At 40.6% G+C, this 27149-nt stretch overlaps 1 protein-coding gene across 2 annotated transcripts in view; it reads right to left on the minus strand.

Annotated features, from left to right (window-relative positions):
* adamtsl4 (ADAMTS-like 4) overlaps nucleotides 1–27149 on the minus strand; it is a 44009-nt gene that overhangs the window by 14957 nt on the left and 1903 nt on the right. For both annotated transcript variants that reach the window (XM_079240184.1, XM_079240183.1), the window contains exons 3-5: nucleotides 24113–24696; nucleotides 21449–22139; nucleotides 3418–3520 (exon numbers count right to left, since the gene is read on the minus strand). In XM_079240184.1, the coding sequence (XP_079096310.1) occupies nucleotides 3418–3520; nucleotides 21449–22139; nucleotides 24113–24696 (1378 nt within the window). The remainder of the gene's footprint in view (nucleotides 1–3417; nucleotides 3521–21448; nucleotides 22140–24112; nucleotides 24697–27149) is intronic.

Raw genomic sequence — 27149 nt, forward strand, 5'->3', positions numbered from 1 at the left:
ATCTTCTTTCTCTCCATTTTCACTCACTCCATCTGTCTGTCATAGTTATTTTTGAGAGATTAAAGTGGAGACAGTGACAAAAAGAGAGGGGGAGATAAAAGTGGGAGATGCTTTCACTCTGGTGTGCAGTCTGCCTCTGTCTCTGTAGCTTTCCTCTTCATATGCCATTTTCTGCCTCTGCAGGTCAAACTTGCGCACACCACAGCTTCTAACCTTTTATTCTTCTTAAATATTCTGTTTTTTAACTGTTGCTTGCCTCTTCTTGTCTGTCTGTTTCTCTCTTTGCTTCAATCTCTGATCTCCTATTCACTTCCAAAGTCCCTCTGTCCCTCTCTGAGCTTAGTGTTCAGACAGTGGAATATATGTTGTCCAAATATACTTCCCCACTATCTCTCCATCTAAACAAACTCCAACAGGGAAAGAGAAAGAGAGAGGCAGTGGGACAGGAAGAGGGTAGGATGGGTATGCAAAGAGGGGATGAGGCCTGAGAAAAATGGGAATATTCAAGTAAAACAACACCTGCACGTGCAGCGCCTACAAAGCTGCTGAGCGGCTGCAATGCAGAAAGGAGTGAAGATTATTATTTCTGCAGCTTGTAGGCACAGTTGCAGCCTTGTTTTTTAAATTTCCACAACAAAGAAACAAGCCACATTAATGCATAGCAGTGTCTAAGTTGTTTAGCATAAATAGTCATAAACAGATGAGTACAGCTGGATAAAAATGACTGTTTGATGTCAAAAGTTACACAAACTCAGTATCACAGTTTCAGAGTGATGATGAGAAGCTAATATGATGGTGCTGGGTTGCAGCCAGTGGCAGCAGGCTGAGGTAAACACTGTGATACAGTTTACTTAGCAGAGTGGAAAAGAATCATCTCAGATTGAGTGACGTCATCTGTCTGGAGCTAAAAGTACTGCATTTATCATTAGCCAGTATTTCAGGGATTTTTTTTTCATCCAAAGACCCTCATGCTGCTACAATAGTGCAGAACTGTGCAGTAAAGGTCGCCCTATTTTCTTCTCTTAGTCAAGCTCTCTTTGATTTCTGAGCAGGTTTCAAGGACAAAGCAGTTTAAAAAAATCTGAACGGAAGCAGAGGGCACAGACCCGCAGCAGATAGAGAATGTAAAAGCAAGTTAAATTCAGAACACAGCCTCACAAACACTGACCAAGGTGGCGGGGTAAAGGAAATTCTCTTGTGTATCTATGCAGACAGACTGACTTCCGACTGATACCCCAGCAACGAATCTGGCTGCAAACGCAGAAATTATCACGCAGATCCCTCCCTCTTCCTTAAGACTGGAGCAAGTATGATAAAAATAATTACGGAAAACATCCTTTGAAAAGGGTTCAAAGGTGTACTTGGTGTGCAGAAGCATTTAAGTAAAGTTTATTAAATATCAAACTGGTGGCGTCATAATGTTTTATACGTCCATGCTGAAGCAACAGCAGTGTTTTATGTCTATAAACTTTTCAATAAGCCGTGACACATAATTGCAAAGCACTTTGTTTTTGTGGTTTTATAGTTTTCTAAAGCTTTAGAAATACAGGAAAAATCAGTCTTAGAAGGTCGAAAGGATTGTCAAATTATATGGCCAACACATGCAGAGCAACATTAGCATTCATGGCAGTTCTGATTCGCCATCTGTTTCTACTAAGTCCTGAGGAAATAACTAGATTTACCATCCAGAAATTCCACTGTAGTTGCATTTAAACTGGACAAAAAGAAAAAGGGAACAAGACAACAACGTAACACTAAAGCAAATATTTGTCGTTTGTCTGCAATGGGAAAGTGTGCAATTGGTCTTAAGTGTGCATCACAGTGGTCACAAGTATTTATAAAGGAGAGCTAAGACTGAATACAAAATGTGGATACCAGAGCACTGAAGCTCAACACCTCAGCCAATAAACTTCACATATATGCTCATGTGTTGTAAAAATGGTGTATTTTTATTGGCTGATCTCGCTGGATACCTGCTGAGAAGGTAGCAGAGAGTACGTTTATTGCTGTTGTTTTTCCATGAAGATATTTTCCTTCAGCAGATGAAAACAAGGCAGATGGGAGCCGTGAGACTGAAGCATAAACCTAACACTGTGAGATGGAAAATTAAGATAACTGGCTGAAACACTTTAAAAGGGGGGGGGGGGTTATTGGTTCCTTTCATCTCATCTATTGGTTGGATTAAAAAAATGACCAGAGTAACTTTGATTTAGACAATTTAGTTTGTTCCAATTTTCTGCAAGCATTAGTGTTTGTGTTCAACACCATCAAACCCCTGTATTTAGTTTAGTACAAGGTGTATATTTGGGCAAGTTTGGTAAATGTGTTTTATTGTCTGACAGAACTAAACCAAACTAACATACAGTGTAACCACTGTCTGTGGGTTGGGTGTTGCTGATCTGCTACTTCTGGGTCTGAGCTCCCAGTTTGCGTGTGTGTGTGTGTGCGTGTGCGTGTGTGTGTTGAGGAACTTCAGCCTGCTGATACAGTAATCACACATTCAGACAGACTGATAAACAACCATACATTAGCAAGACACAGTAAACATTTCTTCACATATCATCCCAGATCCACTGAGCTATTTATCTACAGTACATGCTAGCCAATAAGCTCCCGCTGTAAATACAGAGAGGCTTATGTGCACATTTTAAAAGTTTAATGATAAACACTGTTGATATCATCTCACAGCTGTGTTTCACTCTTCTCTTCCCCTCCCACGTTTGTGATTTTCTCTCCATCCTCTCATCCTTTTTTCCCAAATTCCTCAAATATCAATAAAATGTTTTTTTCCCCTCTCTTTTGTTCCTCCCAGCATTGGAAAACAAAGACAAACAGGCACAAACTCCCTGCTCTGAACTATTGTACACTTTAAAAAGGAGAGCCAACATGCACGCACATACATAAATGCACATAACCCAACAGACAAAGAAGAAACAAAGACACACGCGTCTGAGCCACATCATCACCCTTTGCTCCCAGCGGTCATGTGACAAAACACTTGCATCCCATCACCTTTCACCTCACTCCTCCTGTCTTTCTCTCTCTTCTTCTTTATCTCACTCAGTAGGAATCTGTGTGCTTAGTCAGAGCTAGGAGGAGAAGCTTGGCAGGAGAAGAGGGTGCAGAGAGGGAGATATTGGACAAACAAGAGGAAAAAGAGAAGAATAAAAGCAAACTGAGTTCCAGCTATTCTCTATTCCTCTTGACTCTCGCCACCCTCAATGCTGCATGTAGATGTAAGCCTGCAGAGGGCTGGGTTGCTCAGTGGAGGCCTGCCAACACACACTCATACAAAAGAAAAATTCTACCCCCTCCTCTCTATCATTCCATTTAATTCTCCCTATAACCCTATTTCCAGTATGAAGCACATTGCTACAAAACTCTTGAATACTGTGAGTGTATGAACTCAGTCCTCACCTTCAGTGAAAGGCTCCCAGTTGTAGAGGCGACCCATGAACTCCTGGGTGTTAAAGGCCGCACACTGCTCCGCTCTGGAGTCCAACGCACCTCCTCCACACACCTGGAGGACAAAGGCAACAAGATACAGAGACGAAAGGAAAAAAATCAGTGCCACAAATTGAACCAATATGAACAGCTCATAGAACAAGGGTTGTTTCTCTCCCAGTCCCTGGAGAAAGCAGGGCGGAGTGCAACAAGTGGAAGTAGAGGAAAAACAGCTAAAAATGAAGGGGAGAATTAACTTGAAATTATGGAGATGGACATAAACACGCCATGCCTGCATTCACAAACTCACACACGTAGACTCCATGTTGCTTTGGGCAGCAGTGAGCGCATTCCAACCATATGGAAATGATAGATTTTTTTGGAAGCGGCTGCTCACATAAATCCACTGTGACTTTCAGAGCATGACCAAAGAGTGTGAGTGACTGGGCAAGCACGTGTATGGGTGTGTATGAAAGACCAACTAGCACTTGTTTAGGAAGGGTCCTTATGGAGCTATGAAGGAGAAAAGTTGAAGGAAAGTTGCACATCAGCTACTACAGGCTGACTCCAGTCTGCACTGACTTTTACTCACTGAGAAAGGCCATTGCCCTCAGACACACACTTCCAAATACAAAGTACATTTACCATTTGCAAGTATAAAAAGCATATACCAGTATCTCAAAAACATTTTGACTCTAACAGAGTCTAATAGATCAACCAAAGAGCTATTTCAGTCCTAAATTCATCAGATTGTTTCATTTAGAACAAATACTGGTACTCCGACTCACACAAGCCAATTAAATCCTTTAGTGGAGTGTTTACCTTTAGTGCACTGAGGGCTACAGAAAACACAAAACTAAAGTTAAATTCAGGACCTCAATCTCCCATGCTGGGATAAGGCTGAAAGCTGAGACAAGATGAAGGGATGGTATAGTGGCACCACTTTGAAGTCAGTCTAGCAACTTAGTATTTGAAACGTGAGGAGAGCAATTCTTCGTTCTTATGGTTAAAATAAGAAGATAACAAAAAGATGAACAGAATCACACAGTCCAAAAAAACTATTCCACTCTACAGTCATTTGCTCTTATCAAAAGCAACTTACATGTGATAAGTTATCAATTAACCTAACATGCATGTCTTGTTGGTAGAAAGACTCCAGAGTACTCCACACAGAAAGGCCACTGTTTACCCCCCCCACTTGCTGAGGCTCAAACCAGCGACCTTCTTGATGTGAGGCCACACTGCTCAGCATTACACCACTGTGCTATGTTGCTTCCATCACCTCTGGCTTCAATCTGACTAAGCCTCATTAGCAGCTTCACAATGATGTATGGAAACTCACAAAATTACACATTTAAGATAATATAAGCTTTTAGAACTCAAAATCTTTTAAAATAGTTTTACTTTCCCTCAACACTATATCATAAAATGTAAAATAATGAATTTGCCTCCAACAGATGGAATAAAACTGCATCCACAGGTTGTGTTAAACCACAGTTTTTGATAATTAAAACTTTCGATAATGATGAAGTCAGTTTATTACTTCTGACTTCAGACTGTCCAAGTTAGACACACACAGGGGGACTACAATGAGCTGCCTGTTGTCTTGCAGATGCTAAAATCCTTTACAGTCTCTGTATGAAACATTATGTGAACCTGTATCCTTCTGTGATGAAAGTGAGTATTACTCCTACTTTCAGCACTGAGCAGTGCATCCTTCACAGAAAATAAATACATTCCCCCAGGGTTTATGTTTCCATCAATGCTAAATACCAATAAATACTTGTAATTACTGCATTCATTAGACTAATTTGATTTTGTGAATTATTTGGAAAATAAACTTTTGACAAGAGCAAACTATAAAATGACTTAGCTAAACAAGTGTTTGGAGAACAGCTTAAAAATATCATGAACTTAGTAAAAAAAAAAAAAAAACAGAGACCTACTGAAATTAAGTCAAAACACAAGAAAACAAAAAGGCAAAACATTAGAAAAAAACAAAAACATTTTGAATGTCTTTTCACGTCCCCCTCCTGCTAATACATCTAACAGAAGCCACACTAGTTCCTACAGAGAAATAAGCAATAATACATCTGTGCCTTTACCAGGTAGGTTCTTCTCAGCATAATAATCAATAAAAGAGAATCAAAATAAACAAAGGAGACCAAACTTGGATAATAACATATTTGCATAACTGTAATGCATACAGTGAAGTATATTTATGCTGTTGAAAATCTATGCTTTTAATATTAGATACGACTTGAGTAGCCAGTCATTTTAACAACAAGAATTTTATTCCATTCTTCTGCACAGAACAGCCTCAACGCTGGGATATTGGAGGGTTTCTTCCTTACAGGTGACAAACTCCAGTTCTTTAGGGCTGGTATCCTGCAGGTTTTTGTTGTCTCCATGATCCAACAGACCTGACTGAAATTCATATATAGGTTAACAGGAAGCTGCTGAATCCATTTTATTTGAATCAGCTATGTTGGTAGAGGGAAACAACGAAAAACCTGGCGGATACCGGCCCTGGAGGACTGGAGTTTGACACCCCTGCTTCACATGAACTGCTTATTTAAAGTTCTTCCACAAATGTTTCCACTGATTTAAGGCCAGGACTTAGACTCGACCACTGAACCATTCTATTGTATAAAAAGCTTGTGTGTTTGGGTTTATCTTTACAAGCTGCTTTTGGGGAGAAAGTCTGAACAATTTCAATCCAAATTCTCAGATGTATGCAGAATTCATTCCAATGCATCAAACATTCCTGACCTAGATGTTCAAAGCAGGTCCAGGCAATGATGCTATCACCACCTTGTTTTATAACAATCATTAGAAAAATCTTTCCAGGGAATATAAAGGTGTAGGGGCTTAAATCCCATGCTGGACAAGCACATTGTAGCTATGCATGTGGTGGATTTTCAGCTGATCACTGAGGATGATTCATTCATTCATTATCCTATCCGCTTAGTCCGATGAAGGGTCGCGGGGAAGCTGGAGCCCATCCCAGCAGCCTTTGGACGAAACTGAGGATGATGATTAGCAATACGATTCAATATGTTTACATATAATTGGAGCCCCACCATTGTGCTGAGGCCGCATTTCCTCTTCATACAACTGGATTCTTCATGATTTGCTGTGATCACTTTCCTGCTACAAACAGAAATTGAACATTTAAAGTGCCTAAAATATCTTCATTGTATGTCCAGTTCTGCTAGTGTCCTGTATTCTTCAGTAGTATTTGCAGAATGCAGAATATGCAGGCGTCTTTACACAGTTTGCCTGAATATCTGGATTAATGTTTTATCAGGTATCACTACCGTGGGAAGCCAGAATCACCCTGCCTGGTGAGTTTAAACCCCTCTGATACACAGCTGAACACACACAACACACACAAACACACACAATGGCATGCTGCACACAGACTTCTCAGATTTCCCTGCAACTCTAATCTCTGTCAGCTCCACAATCTTCTTGTCTTTCACTCCTCTCCTCGTTTGATTCGTTCCTGTACTCCTCTTTTTTTTGTGTAGCCCTCTTTAACCACACAGCTGTTGCAAACAGCTGGAAATTTCCCAGTTTCTCATCTAGAGCAACAGGAGCAAAGGAATCCACAGTTTTATGCATACACACAGACCACACAATCGCACACTATCACACTCCTGAACAGGTCAACAGCTCCATGTGAACCAACTTCTGTGACAAAGTGTGACTAAAGATTCTGCTGGATAAAATGTCATAACATGCAGTCACTGAGACTGGCCTCACTTGATTAAACACTTTCAGGGTGTGTGTGTGTGTGTGTGAGTGGAGGAATATATGTTGCCATCATGTCACAAAGCACTAAAAACGCTCATTTGGTTCTGTTCAGCCACAGTATGAAACCAGCTCATGAAACTTTACGTGGCATGTCTCACTACAGCTTCAAGCTGTTGAAACAGGCGGATTTTTGCATTATTTGTAGGTGATATGTTTCAGTCTGGTTAGAACCTCTCATATAACAGCATGTTCGACCAAACACAGGAGGGAAATCGGGTCCCTGAAGGTCAGTGCACGTATGTGACCTGATAGTTTTAGAAGAACTGTGTAAATCTTGTAAATCTGCCCTGATGTGTGTGTGAAATGTGGTTGGTAATGGTTGTAAATATTTCCACTGGATGTAAACATGTTGAGCTTTATTTGAAATGGGATCGTTTCAGTGTATCCGGGGCATGTGTGCACATGTGCAAGACCATAAACAATGAGTGGACAACAACCTTAAAAGTGCACATGAAAGTGTTCGAGTGTGCTCAGCAGGATGAAAATGAGAGACGGAGCCACCGTAAATAGCAGAGAATGAATGTAAAAGGAAAGAAAGACTGCAAGAGAACACCAAGTGCACGCATTCATGCGTGTGATTACAGGAGCACCATGGATTGAGTGGATTCTCCTCCCTGGAGAGTTTAGGGTGTGTAAAAACATCAGGAGGCTAATGGACTGAGTGTAGAGAAGAGGGGGTGGGGTCTAAGTGAGAGTAATAACAGAGAGAATACGTGTTCACTTGAGTTTCATGGTTTTGGAGGACAATTTGTGTTATTGTAAGGGCTTCCATCCTGTGTGCAGGTTGAGGGGGTCTTCACAGCCACCAAGGGAAGCATGAAGCCAAACGGACGGGGGGATGGTTGAGAAAGAAGACACTTTACTGAGTGAAACAGAAAAGCATTCCACAAATTCAGAATTTTTTTTTTTTTACTATTTCAAACAATGTGACGTGGAGTTCTATGAAAAGTAAGCTTTTCATATGACGCTCTTCAATGACACTGAAATTCAGTTTGCTAGTTTTAGTCCAATTTTGCAAAGAAATGAACAAACTGCAGCTGTTCATGTACTGGTGCCTTTAGAGGTCAGCCAATATGGATAACTTTATGGCCAATACAAAAAACAATCCTTAAAGGGGTCCTATTATGGTATTTGGATTTTTCTTGTTGTGGTTCCTGCTCTGACCTGTACTGCAGTGGGTGTGCCTGTTTCCCTGGCAACCAAGTCCACACCAGGTTATCATCAGGAAATCAGCAGCAGCAAGATAAAAGGCCAGCTCAGTTCACCAGTCATCGCCTGATTGTTGTTTCATCAGTGGTAACAGCTCTCGGCCATTGCAGCATTTCTGCCAAAGGACTCAAACAGCTTGTCTAACAATTGTCTGTTCTGTCACCAGTGTGTGATTCTTGCCTGCCTGCCCGTCAACCTGCCTGCCTGGCCACCTACCATTCTGCCCATGAAAACAATAAACCCTTCCTAGTATCCACATCCAATCTGCACTTGGGTCCTTGTTTGTCCTACACTACAACATATCTGAGCTTTCTACAGTGTTGAATCCTCATCAGACACGTGAACGGCACTGTTTTTTTTATCACCTAAACGCATGTTTGAGTTTGAGTTCCAGCACTCTCCGTTTGGTTTCCATGGCAACGAAAACGCATCATTTTAGAGTTTTTTTTTTCTATTTGGAAATCCTTGTGACGTCCTGGGGGATAAGGTACCAATACATCAGGCCGGTGGAAAACGTCGGATAAAGTTATTTCCAACGATGGCTGGTGAGTTTACCAAAGAGAGACATCCTGCTGCATTCGTTGCTGTGGGTTGCTGTTTTCCACTTTATTTTCAGGGTCTGATTCAGGTTCCAACATGTAGGGCTGTATGCTATGTGTTGACATTGTATTTTGGTTTTTTTTCATTGAGTTCATATTAGCCTAATCCTTCTGTTTATGAGATGTTACAATGACGACGAAAGCAGGTGCGGTGCACGCTCCCGATGTAGTACAGTGGCAGCTGACCAATCAGTGGCAACTTCTATCTGGTGGGAGGCGGGGCTTAATGTGGAAGAGTCTCAATCCACTCGCTTTGCCCACAGGCTGATCTGACAGCCTACGGAGAGGGTCTGTCTGAAGTAAATAAAGCCATTTGGGACAATAATTCGATCAATCCCAGCCCTTCTGGTGTCAGAAACAAAAATAAATTAGCCTGAAATGCACATAATAGTTCCACTTTAAGAATCAGGGCAGCCGATGGCCAATGATGCCAGTCTGTTATTGAAGTGTCACATCATGAACTTTTTAGAATGATATTAACAAACGGCAAAGAAAAAAAAAAAAGCAAGATGGAGAAAAAATCATTAAGATCTTCTGCTGCTTCTGACTTTCTGTTGCTTTGAATACAAGTAAGTACAGTCAAAACCACTTTACAGATGTTGTTGGAGTTTATGCTTAAAGTTATCATTTTGGTATGAAACATGCTCATCGTGGTGCATTTCCCATAAATAACTTCAGCATTCAACTTGCTGACACTTACCATGTACAAAGTAAAGATAACAAGCCAGTCACACTTATCTGAATGGGACATATTTCTGCTTAGCAACACTGTGCCTTATTTTTAACCAATGCTATACGATCACTGATAATTATGCCCTATGAAATGCTTCAATTAACTTTGTTGTGACTTCTTGTTTGCATAAAAGGCTGAATCAGGGAAGAAAAACTTTGAAGATACTCAAAGAGGAATCTTGAGGTGTCTTCCCATGATCATGCCAGAAAATTGTCTCTGACTCAGTCTCTTCTTTGTCACATGTTTTAGATCCAACAGATGTCTTCTAGTTACTTAAATGGTCATTTTTTCGCATGTCATTGTGGTTTATTTCTGTTTACAAAGCACCAGTTTGCAAATGCTGACATGTAACCTACAATAGATTTTTAGTGACTTCTGACACATTTAAGACATTTGATGTAAGAAATTGTGAAGAGAAACTGTCAATGAAAGCTTTACTGGGAATTCGGCTCCATGAATAAATATGCTAAATGTTTCAACATTATGAAACTATGGGCCTGTGTGCAGAGCACCTAGGCCCATTTCAGTCCACTTGAGTGCAAACATGCAGAAATTAGTCAAGCTCACATTATCTTAGTGTATTAGTTTGTGTGATTTCAGTTCAAGTAACACACTGACATGCATTTTAAAGGTTAGCTTTTATGCAGAATTACACCACAATTTGCTATTTTTAAGAGTTGCATGAATGGGATAGGATGAAATGATTCGCAACGACAAATCTGTCAGATTTTGATCATCATAACATGTTTGTGGGAAAGTATCGTGGCAGGACAAAAGGATGCTCATCAGTCTGGAAAAACTCACATCAAGAACAATCCCTACATAGATCCTCATTTAGAAATTGAGGAAATTTTTAAACCAGTGATGCCTTTAAGAGCGGTCAGGGAAGAGAGATGATTTCTGGAGAATGGTGAAGAATAACCTGCGAGCAAACAGCAAGGTCACTTCACATCAACAGAAGGCCAATTTCACATTGGTTACCAGTAGTCGGGAGAAACCATCTCCAAAAACATCACTATCTGATGAAGGTGAAGGAATGAAAGGCCAATGGCAAAAGACAGCAGGTGAAAGTAAAAGCAGCTGTTGAGACGGTCTGTGTTTTTGCACGAGAGCTGTGAACGTTATTGATGTGTTTAACAGCCAGAGGTGGGGGTTGAAAGAGACAAAAGTCTGTGTGCAATAGGCAGGAGAGTGTGAAGGTTTGAGTGTGTGTGTGTGTGGGGGGGGGGGGGGGGGGGGATCGTGATCACGTGTGTGCTGATCACACATAACAGTTTTGTCAAAATAAACACCTAAAGAAAATACAGCGAGTAGAGTAACTGTTCATTTTATGAATGCTTCCGCAGGGAAAGCCCTGGTGACACATCACCGTGCAAGTCTATGCCTGCACAGCTGGCAAAATCTCCACACGACTGCATACAGGTTAAGGCTGGCTGGTCATTCCTCAAGGATTACTGCAGCGCTTCAGACAAAACAAGTGACCTCTGGCCCCGTAGCCATTAATCAACAGGCGGCAGGACTAATCATTGTATGCATGCACACGAATCCATGACATGCTAATATAGCCGCAATGTTAAGCATCCTCTGGGTAATCTTGTGTCTGTAGCTTGCAAGGCATCACCCAGCTTTCAGGCTCAACTCCAGGGAAAAGTCGAGGATCCTCCTGAGGAAAATCTGCTCATTGATAAACAGAGGCAAAGAATTAAGGAGTGGAGAGAAATGGTGTGAAACGCAACCGTTGTTCTCAGGAGAAACAGCTGATCTACTCATGAAAAGCTGACAAAAGAAATCTAAATTTTAGAAATAAGCTCAATAAATAATGGCAAATTTTCAGTGTAGCTGTGTTTTTACATTACGACTCCACAAAACAGTGCAATCAGACTTAGAGATATCCCTGAGAGGTAGTATGAACAGCAACAGTTTTCATTTTCAAGACTCTTATTTATGCTTTTGAAAAGCACATGGATGTAATGTAAAAAAGCAAAGTAAAATTTGAAAAACCAAGTAGACAATGATATATTTGACCTATACTTTTTGATGACTTTTACATCCTCTTCATTAAATTTAAATAGTTCAGACAAACAAATATTATCACCCATGTAGGCAGTTTGTGAGATTAGGCTGTATTAATTCTGGATTCTGAACAACAATATGTAAGTGTTGATGAATACAAACTATAGAAACATTCACTTTGGCAATTGAGGTTTCCTTGCATAAAGGTCAGTTTATGCTGAATATTTGCTGGAATTTGATTGTCTGTTTTTGGGGTGGTTCTTACCACCTACGCCACTCCTTAGATCAAGTAGACAAACATTAGTAGAATATAAGGATATAAGGATGGGGAAAATTCCTATGGCAGCAAGAGGCTTGTACTTCTTCAGCTAGAAAACGAATGTCATACTACTACAGACTAATTTACTGAAACTGTAAAACAAACAGTTTGGAAGTAAAGCATCTAACAGTTTCACCAGTTTTTATTTTCAGATAAGATAACCAGTCTTTCTCATGTCTACTATACAACCATGAAAGCTCAGTCAATCTTCTCATTAACAAATAAATGCACTTCACAAGATGAAAAAATATTTCTTGATGATCTTCCATCATGGAGGCCCCATTAGCAGTTCAGACATTCAGACAGCCAACAATCCTCCTGCTAAAATAGTAAAAAAGTTCATTTTCATCAGGTGTGCCCAAAGTTGGTCCTCGGAGGCCACTGTCCTGCAGGTTTTCAATGTATTCCTGCTCCAACACACCTGGCTTCCATTAAATGGATCCAACAGCCAATGAAGTTGTGAGCAGTGAGTGATTAGTTTGACTCAGGTGTGTTGGAGCAGGGATACATAGAAAACCTACAGGATTGTGGCCCTCAAGGACCACAGCTGGGCACCCCTGATTTGCATCATTATTATGCACTTGTCCTAATGACACTCTTGGTGCATAAAATTAAATTAAAGTGAAGTAAATTGGGGGAAAACTTGCCATCTAAACACTGGAACAGGCACCCCTACATATTACATCAGGTCTTTATGGGCAAATTTATTTAAGCTGAGCTTCAGCAGATGGACAGAGTGAGAGCTGATTTAACGCAGCCCGGAAAGGATGAAAAGGAACATGAAAGAAATATTTGTGGAAAACTCAAAGCACACAGAAGCTCAAATAAACAGCTTGAACAAGCAGCACCTGGTTTCTGTAGAGAAGCAGGTAGCTCTGCTTGTTAAATCACCAAAGCAAATAAAGTACACATCAGTCTGAATGAGTCCATGTGTGCATGTCTGTGTGTGCCACAAGCCAACAACTCTGCACATCTGGGCTTGTTTGTCAATGATGAAAACAGAAGTAAGCACAGCACGCAGTCAGCAGAGCTGAGGAGCGTGGTTCTGCACCAGTAGAACTAATAATATATTTCCTGTGTACCAACGCCTGTGTAATGACAGGCTGGGATTAGATCAGATCATCTGATTCTCACTGAAGACATGCCAGTGTGTCTGTTTGGCTTATGACAGAAACTCTTTAGATCTTGAAATGAGACTTTGGCTGCAGTACATTAAAAGTCTTATTTGTACTCTTAAGCAATGCTGCAGTATGTTAGAGTGGGCAGGGCATGATTCAGATGGTCTTCATTTTGACATTGTTGCAAGTTTAAATGAATTCAGAAAATAGGTAGGAAAGAAACACTTTTTGCCCTTTTTGTGTTCTACAAAAAGGGCAATGTCTTATCTCTAAGATTGAGAACTGGATCACACCAGAATTTTCCAGATTCATCCTCTCAAGCAAGTTTCATGGAATTTTTCTTGGCAGTTTTTCTGCAGTTCTGATGACAAACAGAAGAACACAGGAGCAAGAAAACAGCACTGAAAACATTTCTCATCTGAGGCTCTTTTCTTGGCATTTAAATATGTAAGCATGAAATTGGTTACTGTGTGCTGATCTGACTTGATCAGAGCCTGCAGCCTTCCACTTAGATCACTTTGAGCCACAACAACCTGCAGAAATTAACAGAGTGGAGTAGATACGAGCTGAAGGAAATAGCTTACTTATTTATTCTGGTTATTAATCAATGCAGTCAACTTCTGATCATTCTCTGGTTGCAAACTTCTTGATTTCTTTTCTGAAACTGGCGAGATGTGTGTTTGCAATGGGGAGCATCATGATCTCTGATGTATACAATGTACACTGCTTAGTGCAATGCAGTGCTGCAGTGGAGGTAAAAGTTGCCGGTCCATCACAGACTTCACAACCACACCCACACACACTCAGTCCTAGGAAGAACTTGTGGTGGATTCCAGTCCTCTTGGAACTCTGAGGGCCGAGGCCACGTGACATCATTACCAGGAAGTTGCCGATCCAGCTGCACCAACTCGAATAAAAATGGACGTCTCCAAAACAGCCAATTTGTCAGCATCAACAAATGGCGTAAGAAAGGAGAAAATTCTGAACCTGTTGTAAAAATGTGCACCATGCGAACATCAGTCAATTTACGTGATTATGATTAATAAACCGCCCTGCGATGGACTGGCGAGCTGTCCAGGGCGTACCCTGCCTTTCGCCCAAAGACAGCTGGGATATGCTCCACTTTCCCCGCAATCCTAAGACTAAGCGGTTAGGATAATGAATGAATGAATAAATGATTAATAAACCACATTTTTTATGAAAAAACTGCCAAAACAACACAATTATTGAAACAAAATATGTAAAAAATTAAAAAAAAGTATTTAAGACAACAATGGACTACAAGAGGTACTTGGGTGCAGCCATCTGTGAATTATGATTTCCAGCTGAGAATTCAGAAATCGCTTTGTCATTTCTGGCAAAAATTTCTTGGAATTTCAGTTTCCAAGGAAAACTGGAATGCACAAATAAAGTGACCAGTTAATATAATGTCATGTCTTTGGAGATATGAATTGGTTTATTTCAGTATTGAGATGAATAACAATGTCCTTCATGTGGTGGCTGCATCGGCTGAAATGCCACCATTAAAACACAGTTTGACAAGTTAACTTATTGTAAAGCAGTACTACTGCGCTATCCATTTTCATAACGCTGCACTGTCTAATGAAGGCTAATACAGCATCCATCTTGCATTTTGTCTCTTCTCTGAGCGTTCTCAAGCCAGTGAAAGTCAATCTAGTGTTCACTTGTATTGTGTCTTGTTCTGTCACTTTCTTTCTTTTCCTCACTTCCTCCAACAACATTGCTTGCATTTCTTTATTGAATCAGTTGCTGTGTATCTCCAAAATGGTTAGTGTGTTGCATTAACACAAAACACAGCTGCAATGTAATGCTCTATATTGGAACACAAATTTGTTAAATGTTATAAGATCAGAGACTTGCATATTATTGCTTTAAGTGGTAACTGGGACACTACATGACTACAGGTGGATGAACATTAACTGTCTAAAGAATGGGCACAACACGAGAAAAGCGGATGTTCCTCTTGCAGTGATTCTGCATCCGCCTGTAGCTGTGTAGTTTTCCATGTCCTTCCAAGTTCTGTTAAAATCAGCTGGATTGATGTCTGCATATTGATCAAGTTTCTACTCGAGCTGAATTATATTTGTAGCTAAGACTTTTTACAAGGCAATTAAGATAAAACAATTATTTAGATGCTTCTCAGTGCAGCATTATGCTATAAATCACAAGTTTCCTTTACAGCTGCGAACGCTCACTTTGCCCTTATTAAATCTCACTTTCAACCAGGCAGTGTCATGTCGAGTTCAGCTCATAGCAAAAAGAAGGAAAGAGAACCTTTGACTAACAAGATCTATCTAGAGAAAGCAAAGGTCATTATGAGATTTACCCTCCCCCTTTCCGTGTTGAAGCATGCAAGTCCGTTCACAACCCCAGGTCCTCCCCTGAAAGGAGGCTGCAGCTGGCAGGGATCAGTGGCAGTCCCAGTCAGTGGGTGGGCTTTTCCTCCTTTTCCACAATTACTCCTGTAGACCTGATGAGATATTTAGTCACTGTAGCAAAATAAAAAATAAAATAAAATAGGAAGTACTGGACTTAATGTCTCCCTTCCAAGTCTTAATAACTTGATATTTTCCCACCAATTTTACACACTGCAAAAACTCAGCCTTAAAAAACAAGAAAAAAATATACAAAAATTAGGTAAATGTTGCTTAAAATAGGATAAATTATAAGCATATGTGTACTCAATTTAAGATTTTTAATCTTACTTAGATTTCAGTTTTTGCAGTGCATGTTAATCCAAATGACTAAATATCTTCTCAGGTTTAAAATGATTATTTTTAAGCCAGATTTACGATGTTAACTTCTGGATTGTACCAGCTGAACAATATAAAGTAACAGTTTAGAAAGAATCTAACCATAAAAAAATGTTTTTTATATAGTAAATTATGTCTCCCTTTTATACTTTTATGGTGTTTAATGTATCCCATTTATTAGACCATTTTAATCCCCATGTTTTCCTCAGTTGCTCTGGTGGAGGCATTTACTGTTAGTGATTCTGAACAAATATTTACTCTGAGGAGGAGGACAGAAAGAGGAGCCAAGACGACAGCTCAGACAGCTATCGAAACTCAGTGTGAGAGACTTCAGAAAGGAAATGTCTGCTTCAAGCTGCTGCCTCTTTTTCATGTCAGACAGCTTCTTCTCAGATTCCATATTTCACTGCCCTTGCCCTCCGACGGAATAACTTCTCTTGTTACGCTTCTCTTGTGCTCCCTCACACAAAAACACACACTTTTCCAAAACTTCCTTTCTCCTCCCTGCAGGATCACCTTTTTTTTCCCCTCTCCTTCCCACTCTGTCTGATGCTGCTGCCAACCAGCTCTTCCTCCCGTCTCCTCTACGAATTCTTTCTTCGTCCTTTCCAGCACACCTATACAGCCCGTCCACCAACCCACCACGACTCTGTGCAGATTTTCTACAAACACTGCTGTCTTTCACAACCACTTAACTACGTCACTTCCTCTACCACCATTTACTTGTACAAGCATCTCTCCCTCTTTCTCTCTTTCCTTCTCTCCCTCTCTCAAATGCACACACACATTCACCTTTTGCCCTTCTCATTTCCTCTGTCCCACTCTTGGTTCCCCATTGCTGCAACGCAACAGTAAAAACACACACATACACACAGCCAATCACACTTGTGATGGGCCTCAGGCGCGCCGTGTTATGACAAACACACCTAATAGATAATAGGATGTGTCACACTCAGTCTGGCTCACTCCCTGAATCCATCACACACATATTGGGTACATACATGCCTGGGCAAAGTCACCACTTTAAAGTTATGTTGGAGAACCATAAAACCAGGGACAAACAAAGCTAATGCAGAGGTTAATGCTGGGTGAATATGTAACCCAATGAGTCAGTCTCAGTTGTCACAGGAGTGCTTTTGGCCCTGCTGGCACGCAAAGCGCATGTATCCTGCCAGCTACTAAACCTTCTTTAACTCGGGGGATGATCAAAGAGCGTAGGAAACAGACAAAGTGAAAGAGAGATAGCAAGAACCAACAGAGGATGAGATGCAACAGGGGGGGTAACATATTACCTACAAAGAGGAAAGTCAAGGGCTTAGAAGTGCCAACTTGGCCCCATCGTTAAGTGTCCACTTCCATTTGATTAAAGCAAGACAAAGATGCGCAGTGTGAGAGTATCTGAGCACGTAGGTATGCGTGTGTGTGCTATTTATTAAACCCAATCTTATCATCTCCTCCTCTGCTCTTACTTAAGATAGAGCTACAGCTAGTGGAACACTGGAATAAATAACCCACTCACATGCTGCTCTGGGTATTTTTGTCCTCCTTATTTGACCTCCATGCTTTCCATTCTGTTGACTTATCAAGACATACATCAATGGCTAATTTACTTTTTTAACCAACAGAATGTTTAAAATGATCATTTCATCATAAACACACTAAATGTGTTGAAAGCAGATACACAAGAGTGGAATCAGATTATAACAGGGTCTAAAATTTAATTGAGAGCCTGTCCAATCAGAGAGGAATGCAAATGATAGCTAGCCAGAGGACTAATAATAGGTGTCCTTCCACGGCAGGAATTTGGGGTCAGGAGCAAGGCGGTACAAACATTTACGGAAATATCCCCGATTTGGTGCCAAATCAACGGAGCTGACAACACTTAGAAATAACAAATTTTTCAGCAGCTTTAACAGTGACATTACAAAACCAGAGAAAGCATCAGAAGGAAACAAGGGTAAAGTTTGGGGAAATAAGAATTCAAGTATTTCTTTAATTACAAATATCAATGTAACATAGAATTACTCCAGTCCTGCACAAGGAATCTTACGAAAGAGCATGTTCCCAGTAAAAGGAATGCAGGGTTTTGCCACTAAATTAAATATAGAGTCTCAGTTCCAAGCATGTATCAAGGACACGTCACATGTACGAGTGGACATGTCCAAGGCAACGTTCATTTTTAAACGTGTTTTCACTCCATCCTGCCTGCGTTTGCATATTTAATGCTCCTGAAAGGGATATAAAATATACACATTAACCATGGGGACACTTCCACTTGCATCCAACCCTGAATAAATATATTTAGCTTCCTCATACTGAGAATCACTATTAGGTTCTAACATGAACGACTGAAATCATAGATAAGGAAAGGTGGCGTTATCCACTGGCAGGTGAAGATGGGCAGAGGCAGCTTTGCATATTCATAGATGTTAAATTCTTGAGTATTTTTTCATGATAAAAACTGAAATATGTTGGCCAGTTAAAAATAATTTTTGAGGGGTATATAGCTCCTGGAGAAAGACCTTAAAAACAATAACCAACTTTGATATCAATGAAGGGGTGTAAAAGTACAACTTGTCTTAGTTTTTCACTCTGGAAAATAAAATTCTGCTTGTTCAATTACTGCAACCTGGACCAAAAAGGGAATGTTGACTTTTGTTTTAGAAAGAAATATAGTGTGAGTAAAGATCTGTAACCTTTTTTTTTTTTTTTTGCTGGTTTTGGTGGCAGCATAAGGTTTTCTGCTCTGATCCAGGAACAACAGGCACTTAAATGAACACACTAAAGTCAGGTCCCTATTCACTGCTTGATAAAAGAAATGTATATCAGATATATTTAAGCAAATAAGCTGCTGTGTTTCCAGATTGTGGCAGTTAAAGGCAACATTGCTTGTGGTTCTAATTCAGTAGATAAAAAAAAAAAAAACAAAAAAAAAAAACAAGAGGGGGCACAACTGCGGTAGACATCCACAAGAGGAAAAGGGAGAGAGCACTTCAGGGAAACAACTTTTTTAGGTTGTTTTTATCTGTAAATATCTAAAAAGTAAGTCACATGAGCTTATTATATTTCAGCTCAAAACTAGAGACATCTGGCAAGTCTACTCTTTTTAATGAAGTCAGACATGATTTGCAGTTATTCCCAATCCTCCTAAAGCAGGGCTCACAAACTCAGCGTTAGCCACTGTCCTGCAAGTTTTACACACTTCTCTAATCCAACACACCTGATTTAAATTAAATGGATTCAATAGCTGGTTGTTAAGTTCTGCACAATGATCCATTAATCTGAGACAGGTGTGTTCAAGCAGGGAAGCATCTAAAACCAGCTGGTCAGTGACCTTTGAGTGCCGGAGTTTGAGACCCTTGCTCCTAAGCCGTTTAAGTCCACCTTAAGAAATCAACACCTGAAATGAGCATATAGACTTTATTTCCTGTCATTTCTCAATTTGTTGAGATTCAATGTGCATTTTGTCATTCCCATCTTCTTATTAATAATAACAATAATAATAAGAAAGAAGTAGAAGAAGAAGTAGAAAAAGAAGAAGAAGAAGAAGAAGTAAACAGCTGAGTCAAGCTTAGTCTTTGTTGATCCAGCACTTTAACCCTCGGATGCACAAAATAATTTAAAAAAAACAAAACAATGCCACACTTTTTTTATATGCAATAATTTACTTCTACAAACATGTAGAGAGTTTCTTTGCTGTTATTATTATATGACTTTATATTAATTTTTTTTTATTTTATCCATTCTATAGAAACATTTAAAAATAATATACTGTCATATTTATTTAATATAAAATATTCTATAAAACTGACTTGTATAATTTTCTTTTCCTGTTTATCACAAAGGTAAAGTTAGTAATTACATGTATATGTATATATATGAATTTTTTTATACTATAATGTTGATTCTTCAGTGAGTGGCAGTGTGTTGGGTGACTCTCCTAATGTTCACTGAATTGGCAAAATTGCAAATATACCATCCTAACTTTGAGAATATGCTAGAAAGCAGCCTTTAAATAGGTGTCCACTTTAGTAGACACGATGCATTAAAGATTAACTGGACTAACATCCCTTTCCATGTATATCTGGAAGGAAGTGCTTTTGGGACATTGTGGACTATGGTTCTTGTCCAGTTTTGGTTCGACCAATGGAGTAAGCTGTCATGTAATCATACTTGACAGTTTCTGGCTAAAGTAAGATAACACAAAGACATGAACTCCGGCTTCAAATCCATTACATTTCCATAATGCTGTCCTTCACAGTGACTAGATATGAATGTTTAAAAAATGGCAACGATGATGACTGCAGGTGGTGTAGAAACCTGCTGTTATATTAAGCAGCCAATAGCAACAGGTGGAAAATCTCCAAGGCTGCAAAATGTAATACAACTCTACCCGACGAAGCTGATTTGATGCAAGAAAAATAATACGATTTGAAGTACGCCTGTGTTGATTGTTGTCGTTCAAATCCCCCCAAAAAAATAAAGATTTCAGTTTAAATAAAAAACATCTGGTCACTTGAAATGCACATTGTAGTTATGGAGGTTTTTGGGGCGATTTTAACCTTTATTTAACCAGGTTAAAAATCTCATTGAAATTAAAATCTCTTTTTTAAGGGCGGACTTTTCAAGAGGTCAATTCAATTCAGCTTTATTTGTATAGTCCCACTTTCCAATAATGTCGTCTTAGGGCACTTTGCAGACACATCAAGGACAGCATCTTGTCTTACAATACAGAAAAATAACATTTATCTAAACTGAAAAAAAGTTTGTCTAATGTGTGTTAAGGTTTGAACCATCTCACACAACCAGCCAGTGTCGAGCTGTTTTTCATGGCAGCACGCACAGACACTTAACTCCTGATAAAGCTCTCACTGCCCTGCGTGGTGACGTATGGGGGAGGTCGCAACCCCAATCATCACTGCAGGCTGCCAGCCACACACATTACATTACATCAATATGTACACACAGTCTCTCTCTCTCTCACACACACAAGTCCTGGCTCATATTCACAATATACATTATGTGCGATGAAGCAGAAGGCTACTGAACACAGGCACTTGTGCTCAGGTATGTGAATAACAGAGGTGTGTGGTCTGGTTGTGACACATGCCTCAGGATAGCGGAGGCATCGACAGGCCGTTTCCATGCGAATGCTCAAAAACAACCAGCCTGTGTTAGTGCAGAGGGATAATCCACCAATCAAATATTCTCCGCTGACCTTCAGCTCCTCAGTTTACAGCTGCCTAACCACTTCCTTCAACGCATGGCACGCTTATAAATCAAACATGACCACAGGCTGCATAAATCAGAGGTAAGCGAGGGACAAAGACTGAGATTATTAAGAAAGTTTGAAGGCAGTAAATACAGTGGAACATTTCTCGTTTTGTAGATTATTAGGTGAAATTTCCACACATTCCTACCTGTGAGAAGCACCTGCGGTACTCTTTCTCAGGTCCAGAGCATTTGTACACCTGAGGAGCTTCTCCGCCTCCGTGCCTTCTTGACTCGAGTCCCAGATGCGACGGATGTAGGTTCTGTAATGGATAGACACTGCCTCCAGGTTGGGTTTGAGGACTGAAGCCCGGGTGGTGCTCCCGATCTCTGTGCACAGAGCTGGGGCGATGGAGAGGAGAGGAGAAAGTTGAAGCACCTCCAGGGGAGCGTTGGCGTGAAAATGAAGGTACTGGAGGAGGTGGAGCGGTGACGGAGTTCCAGTCAAATCTTTGGTGGTTACTGAAAACAGACGGCAATGAAGAGCGAGAGAAGGAGTGCCTGGGTGGGACTCTGCTCGACCCGTGATTCGTGTGGCTGTGTGGCGGTCGGTTGACATGTCGGTGTTGGCTGACAGAGGTGGCGGATGTTGGTCTCTCCTCAGCAGCGGGTGCCTCGCTGGTCTCCTCCTCTTTCCGCTTTGTCTCTCTGTTTTCTTCATCACCTTCCCTCTCATCTTCCCCTGTTCTGCTTTGCATTTTGTTGTCTTCATCGACACCTGATACAACTGCATCTTCAGTGCTGTTAACAGTGTGGCGAGCCTGCCGGTTGGGACGATGCAAGGGTAGTGAAAAGGGAACCTTTCCATACCCAAACTGACCTGGACGGATGCTGGAGGACCTGCGAGGACAAAGAAAAGGCAAAGGCAGGCAAACTTCAGAAAGAAAGACTTACGATTGGATGGAGAAAGCAGAAAGGCAGGATGAAGTGATAATAAACAACATGGAGCCAGCAGACTGTGGTGGAGTGGTAGAGTGATGTAGTGCCTCTGACTGACAAAAGCCAGAAATAATGATGTAATAACACAGCAGATAGCAGAGAGGGCAGAACTCCAACGCTCATCATAACAAACCCTCTAAGGCTTAAACATTGTCAGTGCTTTGACAAATGTGACCTGAATGAATCTTCAGCAATCAAAGACGTTGTCTCTAAAGATCACGTCATCCTTGTGTTTCAGGACAAATGTTGTAGCTGTTTATTCCAAACAAATATCTGTTGCTACTGCAAGTCAAGCAAAATTCACTTCCTTTTAATGATGAAGACTTTTTTCATGGGGAAGGGGAAGTCAGGGTGCTGACAAAAGCTCATGCAGAGGCTTACAATCTCTGAACTGAAATATTGGCTATTTTTCATAATCATACTCGCAGCAATTCCTGATAAAAACCATATATAGATAGTAAATTTCTCCTGAAAAATGTTTGACATTTATGTCCTGAAATGTTTGTTATAAAACAGAAAACATACAAGAAGATAGTTATGTAGTTTTTCTCTTCATTCGTTGCCCATTAAACCTGAATATAATAACTGTAAATGCCTTAAAATGTTAGAGTCCACAGTTTTGACTGAAAGGATTTAGACAGAAAGGATGTTATCACGATATATTCTACACCACAGCATTATTTGAAAATAGTAGCATTAACACTTGTTACCCTCATAACTTAGGAACTATCTCTATGTTTGAATTTATAATATTTTCCTTACAGAGAATAATCTGCAACAGGCTGCTTGTATTGCACTGCATTTGACAGTGTTACAATGTTATAAGTGCTTAACAGAAAGTGATGAGGCGAGTAACAAAAGGTTAGAAAAATGCTGTCAGGACTGCAGTAATGAAAAATGGCTGATAAACATCAGGCATTCTTAAAAGCTTTCAAAAGGCAGAACGTTTTTGGAAAGGGTTTGAAAGTAGCTGGAGACATAGCCCCAATCCGAACGGTTCTACCTTTCTGCTTTACAGACAATATGTGCCCTTTGTATTTTATGGATCAAGGAGAGATGATCATCTAACAGTCCAAAGGACTCTTACCACTACAGATGATGGGCTAGATGAACATCCAAAAAGAAAGTCTGGAAATGAGCTCGAGTTTACCTGAGTTCAAAGGCCAATACATTTTATATGTTGAGGGCTCTCAAACAAAATACCTGATCCTTAAATAAGCTGCTGTGACCTGAAAGTAGTTAAGTGGGTGATATTTACAGTCTGAGATGTATTTAGGATCAATAACACTTAAGTCTTTAAAGGTGAAAGTAAAATGTTCAAATCGATATGAAAAGTAGAAGGAAGGCAGGCTGGGATGTGAATAGAAGCGTGATGTTTTACTACCGAGTCGCCATAATGACTTTATTTGTTGCATATCAGAACTGACTGATAACTGATTAGAAGTACTCAAGTCAATTGATCATAAATATTACAGTATTACAATATGATGGCAAAGATTGGAGCTGATAGAACAAACCAACCAGAACAAATGTGCACTAATCATAGCTGAATTTAAAGGCAATTGGGTACCCATCCAAAATTTAAATTATAATGTCCAAAAGGCAAGCTGATGTTCAAATATAGTTCTGATACATTTCAGTGAAAACAGGTTGAAAGTGTTGCCTTAAACCAGCTGAAATCTATGTTTTTTTTTCATCCCACTGTCTTTTTCTTTTCCCCATCCTTTATTTAGTTAACTGGTGACATCCCTGATGGATGTGGTTTATTGGTGTTACACTCATCAGTGATGATCTGAGCAGATAAGCACTGCTTTTCTATCTGGTCTTTGACTAAATGAATTTAGTGTGTTTTCACGTTCTTCAATCTGACTTACCGTCTCGATGGCAGACCCTCCCGACTGGAAGAAACAGAACGTCTGCTTCCGACTCCTCCTGATCTTGTTGCTCCTGGACTGGTTGGCCTCCTGATGACCCGCCCTGGCTGGTTATAGCCTTGTGACTGCGTGTGGTAAGGCGGTCGGTAGGCAGACACAGGACCCTGATTGGGTGGGGAGACTTGTGGATGGTAAAAAGAAGGCGAGCGATTGGTTTGTCCAGGAACAGGAGGTCCTTGTCCCCCAGCAGGAATATTCTGATACAAAGACAATCCTGGGTTATTGTTGCTGGAGACTGATGGAGGGTGATAAGACGGGTGTTGCCCAGGGTAACGATGAGAGTAGTAAGGGTTCACAGATGAGATAACAGGACCCTGGACACCCCCAGGCAGATAACCTGCCCAGTTAGGAGGGGAGAGGGAGATGGGAGGTGTATGAGGATGCGGAGGGGGTAAACACTTCCTGCTCCTCTGTGAGATACCCACGCCACAAGTCTGAGAGCATTCTGACCACTCCCCCCACACAGACCACACCCCCTCAACAGGATCCGCCTCAAATGTCTGTCGGGAAATTCGGCTAGCCACCTAGCAGAGAAACGGATGGAAACAGGAAATTAATGATCCAAATATTACAGTATAATCATTACCTACAGCTGAGGGGACTTCTAACTTTAAAACACTATTTAATAACAAGGAAAGTTGAGGAACCACTGATTTAATCACCTTTCTTCAAGAGTCACACACACGTTTCATTCTTCAAATTTCTGAGCTTCACATTCTTCTTTGTTCCAGATGAAAAAAACAGAAGAAAATCTTAATAAAGCTACAAGAGCTTCATAAAAACTGCCCTAACGTTGTGCTGTACCAGTGACTGCTGCCCAAAGTAAAAACAATGAAAACTGCAAGTCTTAGCAACATTTTAACGAAGAACTTAACCCAGTAAAAACAGGCTGCAACTCCAAAATCCTAAAACTCTGCAGGGACTTATTTCTCCACAGTGCACTGATGAGCTGCAGTCTGAGTTTCCTTCCTCAGAGGCCAAAGTATAAATCCTGAACCCTTCATACTTCAGTCTGGCTTAAGAGACTCAGTCACCTGCCAGCAGCATCAGAGCAGCTGGATATTTTCACCAGAGTTGGTGTCAAAATTACACAGCACAGAAACTAAAAGATCACAGCTGATCTGACTGTACATTTGTTTGTTTAAATGAGCATCAATGAGGGTGCCAGCTGAAGCTTTGATGTGCTCCTCTGTGGTTGTGGATAAATGTTTCTCCTCTCATTTCATAACTGAATCTACTGGCCTGGTTGGCAGAGCAGCAAAGCAGGGAGGCTGAACAAAAGTTTCCATTGAGAAAGAACCAAAACATAAATGTGTGCTCCATTTCTCTCCCATCTCTCTGCAAGAATGTAAATGTGTGTGTGTGTGTGTGTGTGTGTGTGTGTGTGTGTGTGTGTGTGTGTGTGTGTGTGTGTGTGTGTGCATGGGCAAATAAACCTACATCCCAAACTGTTTGTGGGAGGCCAGGTGTAAGAGGCAAAGTTGTGTTTTTCTGCATGTGCCTGTCCGCTCAGAGGCAGTGCTGTTCAATTTGTCACCACATTAAAAGTGTTCCTGCAAGTGCCGGGGATAAGACGGTGGGAGGGTGGGAGAAAAGGAAAGGGAAAGGGTGAGAAAAGCGGGGTTGTGGGGTTGAGTGTGTGCTTGTGAAGAGGGAAGGTGTGCTGCACTGTGTAATGAGTGCCATCAAACACACAGCTGCCACATAACTGGGGCCATTAATGAGCTGCGAGCAGTGACCCCGCAGAAGCCGCCGCTGACCTCTGGAGCTACTGGGTAAACTCCTGCAACACTGTTACCACCAGAGCTGCACCGGTCAGAAGTGCTGCTGTGACCTCAAGGTTCCCTCTTCAAATATTTTTTTTTTTCAGGAAAGACATCATTGTAGTACAACAGTCTGTTTTAAACACACACACTGCAATGAAAGTGTAAATACAAGATGCTAATTAAGGTTTTTTGTTCTCTATTTCTGTACATTTTTACTTTACAACCAAACATTGCGTGCACAATTTCATCTATTGATGCAGAGAACATCAGGTCTGTCATGCAGAGGAATGAAATAAAAAGGACCGAACGCATACAGGTTGGTTCAGCTGACTGCAGTCGGACATGGCAGTCAACTCAAACGATGTGAAACAAAGACATGAAAACCAGCTTGCAGCGTATAAGCTCCCAGAGAAATCCTTCAAATCTTAGTGATTTTATATATCTTTTAGATAAGCTAAAGGATAACACATTCCTGTTCTGAGGCCATACCGACTTGAATCCTGGGATAAAACTTAGACCTTTACATAAAATGAGTCAAATGCTGCAGAGGGACTGTCAACGCAGGGTCGCCCAGCTTAAGAAAGTTCACTCAGACTATACCTCACTGCAATACAGCACAATGCTGTCTGGCCAGGCTAATCCAATTAAATAATATCCGTGGATTGGTAAGTTTTGAAGCCTGATAAGCTTGTAACTGTTGCACACTTTGGTCTGAACTCCTACTTTGCTATCAGTAAAATTTATTATAAAGCTAAAAGCTTCATTAGAAGACAAATATGTACATTGTTTTATGGATGCTTGCCTTATTTTTAAAGTTGTAAATGGACTTGCTCCTCCTCCCTTAATGGATTTTATAGGTAAAAAACCTAGTGATCGGCCAAATACCAGAGCATCGACCAGAGGAGACTGTAACGTACAGCGGCGTTTGGTCAAATGGTGGGGTCAATCAGAGGCTCACAAACCTGGAACACACTGCCAGCCCATGTCAGCCTTTAAAATAGCTCTGAAACACTGGCTGAAAACCAACCAAGCATGCTCACACTAGGTTTTTTTTTTTTTCTTGGGGCCTCTTAAACTCTGTGAGATTTGTCTATTGTTGTCTATTGTTATGATGTAATGTCTGTATTGTTTTTTTGTTTTCTTGTGTTGGGACTACGTGTTATCTGTCCTTTCCTGCCTTAGGACTACGGATGTAAATTAGCTTTGTGCTA

This window comes from Telmatherina bonti (genome assembly GCF_933228915.1).
Source record: "Telmatherina bonti genome assembly, chromosome: 5".
Taxonomy (NCBI): domain Eukaryota; kingdom Metazoa; phylum Chordata; class Actinopteri; order Atheriniformes; family Telmatherinidae; genus Telmatherina; species Telmatherina bonti.